The sequence below is a fragment of the Triticum aestivum genome, chromosome 7B (genome assembly GCF_018294505.1).
Source record: "Triticum aestivum cultivar Chinese Spring chromosome 7B, IWGSC CS RefSeq v2.1, whole genome shotgun sequence".
NCBI classification, from domain to species: domain Eukaryota; kingdom Viridiplantae; phylum Streptophyta; class Magnoliopsida; order Poales; family Poaceae; genus Triticum; species Triticum aestivum.
The window spans coordinates 263,795,074-263,800,044 of NC_057813.1; the positions used below are offsets into that span (position 1 = coordinate 263,795,074).

A 4,971-nucleotide genomic window follows, 5' to 3' on the forward strand; every position below is an offset into this window, starting at 1 on the left:
CTTCATCCGAACCTACCTTTTCTGACGTCGATCCTACATCGCATATGGGGCATCACCCTGGGGCTATGCATTGTACACGCCCTGAAGCTGCACCGCAGATTTGACCGCATCAACACCATCTCTGTCGGTCGATCTTGTTTGGGAGCTGTGAGGGGGAGAGGGAGAAGGCGAATGGAGGGGGGGACCTACAGCGACATACAATCCATCGGTCTCCTTTCTCGCGTAAAGCACGTTGGGCGTAGTGGATTAGGCAATTGGGCCGAGAGAAACAGCCCAAGTAACGAGAGGGCTCAGTTTTTTCTTCCAGAGTAGCAGCACCTTAGGACAACCGATCTTACGGCTAGAAACGGTCGAATCAGTATAATGGACGGCCAAAAACACAAATCATTGTGATGGCAGGGATTAGGTGCGGTTATACTGTCCTAAAAATGTAGTTATAGCGCCTAGACATTTTCTTCATACTGTTATTTTTTTTCCCGGTGTATAATATTCGGGTCCCGCGATGGAGCGCCAGTCTTTAAATTGCTGCTGCATTTCGACGAGCAAATTTGCAAGTATGTTCTCAAAATTTAAAATACCATGAATTCTGAAAATGTTCCTGAATCTTGGAAAAGATAAAGAATTTGAAAAAGTGTTTAGGAATTAAAAAATGTTCATGAATCCCCCAAAAATGTTTACGGATTTTAAAATACAACTGAATTTTTGAAAATGTTTCAATTTTAAAAATGTCTTATGAATTTTAAAAATATACTCATGAATTTACAAAATGTTCTTAAATTTCAACTAAATAGAATTTTTAAATTAAAAAGTGTTTGTGAACTAAAAGATACCTTTTTTGAGGAAAACTAAAAGATACATGTAATTTAAAAATGATGACATATTTGAAAACGTTAGCGGATTTAAGAAAAATTGTGAGTGCTCTTAAATTAAAAAAATATACATGGATTGTTAAACTAATTCCAATTTTCAAAAAACTTCACAAATTTGAAGATATATTCCGACTTTTAGAAATATCTATAAATTTAGAATATATCCATGAATTTATAAAATGGAAAGGGGTAAAGAAAACAAGTAAAAAGGAAAAATAAAAATAAAAATAAAATAAATAACCGAAAATATAAACAAACACAGAAAAAAGGTAAAACCAGAATGAAACCTTTCCAAGATCGGAAGGGAAACATCACCTATGACCTAATTGGGCCAATCCAGTTATGCACCAATGGATGTTTATAGAGATAAAAATGTGCACGAGATTGAAAAAAAAAATATAAATTTGAAAAAATGTTCCTGAACTAGAAAAATATTTCACAAATTTAAAAAATCGTGAATTTTAAAATTATTTACAAATAGAAAATTGTTCATGAATTTCAAAACAATATGCTAATTTAAAAAAGTTCAGGAATTTGATAAAATGTTTAATGTTTTTTACTAAGATCTTAAAAAAAATCATGGATTTGAAACTTTTGCAATTTTCCAAAACAAAATGGATGAAAGAGGAAAAAATGAACTTAAAATAAAGAAAAAAAATCACAAACCTGAGAAAGCAAAAACTAGCCTGGAAAACCGGAGTGAGATAAAATGGGCGATGGTCTAGTGACAAACTAGGGAGGAAATGGCCCCCCTGCACCCATTCCCCTGTAATTGGCGTGTGAGGGCAATTGCAACACGGTTCACCAAAATGGGCATCACCAAATATTTCCGTGGAACAGTCAAGCAGGCACTGGCCATCCAGCTATATATTCACCTAATGTATCCTCCTTGTCCAATAGAGAGAGAAGAGAGAAAGGAGGGAGAGGAAAAATGAGTGTGATGGGGTCCAAAGCTAAGTTGACGTGTCCACAGTGTGCGAACTCCCTCAAACCTTCCCTATGTTTGACTTCCCTAAGATTGTACCTATGGGTACCACCAAATATATCATCGAATGGTCAAAAGTGACATTTAAAGGCGATTTGATGATCCGCGTTGAATTTGCCCTTAAGCGCCAAATAGGATTCCACCATTCGGAAAAGAATTGTCATATACCAGCTCGGTTTCCGGCCCGGCCCATAGGTACGATCTTTAGAGGCGTCAGACAGCCGAAACGGCCCAGAACGCGTGCAATCACATCCGTGACCGTCCATCCGAGGCGCTAGGGTTTTCGCGTGCCCTGCCATCGCTTCGCGGTGCCGAACATATAAGAGGGGCCTCCGTGCCCGTCCGCGTCCTCTTCGTTACTCCCTCACCCTTGACCGCCGCCGCCGCCGCCACGCCAAAATCCGTAAGTCCTCCGGCGTACACCACATCCTACCTCTTCCCCTCAATTCGTATACTTTCCCTTTCCGATCCTGCGCTTGATTTGTTCCGTTTCCCGCTAGATCTCTCTTAATCTCAATGTTCTCGTGTTTTCGCTCCTGCAGGGCGTCAACTGATCGGCGGCAGCCATGAGGTACTTCCTAGCCTCCTTCCGTCGAATCACATCTCATCTAGTTTTTTTTTTCACGACTGTGTCCAGCGCCATAAAATTGTCCATTGCTCTCTGCAGTTGTGTTATCGAACACTGTAAATTACTTCTGATATACTCCCTCCGTTCCTAAATGTAAGTCTTTGTAGAGATTTCACTATAAACCGCATACGGATGTATATAGATGCATTTTAAGTTTAGATTCATTCATTTTGCTCCATATATAGTCCACCTAGTGGAATCTCTACAAAGACTTATATTTAGGAACGGAGGGAGTATGTCATTTGCATGTCATTGTGCTGTTGGATATACTCATGGAATCGAGTTAAATATCTTGTTCCAGAGAGACTTGTCCGTTAAAGATGTGAGCTAGTGATTCACTAGCTTTATGAGTAGACTTCAGATCTTATGCGCGCGTAGCGATTCAATTGTTTCTTAAGTGGTTAAAGTTAATTGTGCGAGAGAGATTGATTTAATGTAGTCATCTACAAGTCTAAATTGCTTAAGATGTGCGAAAGAGATTGATTAAATGTAGTCGTCCACAAGATTAACTTGCTAAAACTTGTGGTGTATTCTAATGTTGCCCATGTTTTCTGCTTCCTTCAAGCTACATCATTCTAGAACTGGGTGACTCAATTGCCAGGTTTGTTCTTACAACATCAAGATTTTGAGCTTGTCTATCCCATTGCAGTAAGCTCCAAAGTGACGCTGTCAAGGATGCTATCACCCAGATTGTTGGGGAGGCCAGAGAAAAGAAGCGCAAGTTCACTGAGACTGTGGAGCTTCAGATCGGTCTCAAAAACTATGACCCACAAAAGGACAAACGTTTCAGCGGCTCAGTGAAGCTGCCCCATATCCCCCGCCCAAAGATGAGGGTGTGCATGCTTGGTGATGCCCAGCATGTCGACCAGGTAATGATTCTCCTTGATATGTGTGTGTAAGTTTTGTATTAACTCAACTACAGCACCTTTTGAAATGCTTATGTTTTGACAGTGATCGTGCCTTGCATGTATCAATTACGCTAGTGACATTTCTTTAACCCAAGAACTACCATACTTTCTCATATGATAATATGGCATGAAAATTGAATTGAATCTTTTTTTTATTCTGCCTACTACCCTACTAGCATGTTCTCATATTATAATCTGTCTTGGAATGTGTACAGGCTGAGAAAATGGGACTTGACTACATGGATGTTGAAAGTCTCAAGAAGATGAACAAGAACAAGAAGCTTGTTAAGAAGCTAGCCAAGAAGTACCATGCTTTCTTGGCATCAGAGGCCATAATCAAGCAGATCCCTCGTCTCCTTGGCCCTGGTCTTAACAAGGCAGGCAAGTTATCCATCTTGTTTCATGCTATTACTGTTTACATGAAGTCTTAATTTGGTTGTAGATTCCTCTGCATCTTCTGATTGGTTTCATTTGTTGCTATGTGCATTGTGAGCCTTTGGGATTGTGCAGAAAAAGCAATTAGACTATTTTCTTTGCCTAGATATTTTATGTTGTTGCTCTAGAACGTCACTGTATATTGCTATGTTCTCTCTGTGAGCTGTCTGCTAGTGTTGGCGCTACTAATACCATGCGGCAGCAGGCATTATATCTTTTCTAATCCAATCATGCCACTGCCGCTGCAGGCAAGTTTCCCACTCTGGTTAGTCACCAGGAATCTCTTGAAGCCAAGGTCAACGAGACAAAAGCTACAGTCAAGTTCCAGCTAAAGAAGGTTCTTTGCATGGGTGTTGCTGTAGGCAACTTGTCGATGGACGAGAAGCAGATCCAACAAAACATCCAAATGAGCGTCAACTTCCTTGTGTCCCTCCTGAAGAAGAATTGGCAGAATGTGAGTCATCATATGGATTCTCCTTTCAATTATTTGTCTTATGTTTCTGGTTGTTTAACTTGCATGACATTGCATCCTACAGTCTGATTTAAATGATTTGTGTTCCCCAGGTGAGGTGCCTGTACGTGAAGAGCACCATGGGGAAGCGTGTACGTGTGTTCTAAGTGTGTGCGCTCCAGTGAAGTTGATAAGATACTGGGCTGTCCTGCCGACCCCTGCTTGTCTTTGGATTAGATCTGTTTCACTGATACCAATTTTCTGTTTGCCTAAGCGAATATCAACAAGTATTTTATCGTACTAGTCTTATCTTGAACAGAAATCATGGGAGCAATGGAACTGCATTTTCTGTCATGATTCTGCGTTGTGCCTGTTATCAGAGATCTATATGCGATCTTGATTGTCATCTGAATGTAGATTTTACTTGGAAGTGTTTCCTATAAGTGTGTTTAAATGGATAACTTATTTGGTTAGCCTAGCAAATCTCAGGAAAATAGAAGTTTGTTATCTGTAAAACCGGAGAAGTGGGATTTTGTAAAAACGACTGTCAGTACTATATGCTTTTGGATTTTCAGTGATCGGTTGATGTGGTTCAGCTTCTTCAGAATCCAAGCCAAATAGTCAGACCTTATACTCTCTCTGTTCCCAAATATAAGTCTTTCTAGAGATTTCAATAAATGATATGGAGCAAAATA

General features: G+C 39.9%; 1 protein-coding gene across 1 annotated transcript; it reads left to right on the plus strand.

The window, feature by feature from the left end:
• The first annotated feature begins 2,099 nt into the window (after positions 1-2,099).
• Positions 2,100-4,630, plus strand: LOC123155974 (60S ribosomal protein L10a). The gene is made up of 6 exons (XM_044574145.1): positions 2,100-2,257; positions 2,397-2,425; positions 3,132-3,351; positions 3,606-3,771; positions 4,074-4,279; positions 4,390-4,630. The coding sequence occupies exons 2-6, from the start codon at positions 2,421-2,423 to the stop codon at positions 4,441-4,443; spliced, it is 651 nt and encodes a 216-aa protein (XP_044430080.1). The 5' UTR covers positions 2,100-2,257; positions 2,397-2,420; the 3' UTR covers positions 4,444-4,630.
• The last annotated feature ends 341 nt before the right edge of the window (positions 4,631-4,971 follow it).

Excerpts from the sequence above, each read along its gene's own strand:
- LOC123155974 (XM_044574145.1), top strand. Across the intron at positions 3,352-3,605 it reads ATGCCCAGCATGTCGACCAG|GCTGAGAAAATGGGACTTGA; the intron begins GTAATGATTCTC and ends GAATGTGTACAG. Across the intron at positions 4,280-4,389 it reads TGAAGAAGAATTGGCAGAAT|GTGAGGTGCCTGTACGTGAA; the intron begins GTGAGTCATCAT and ends TGTGTTCCCCAG.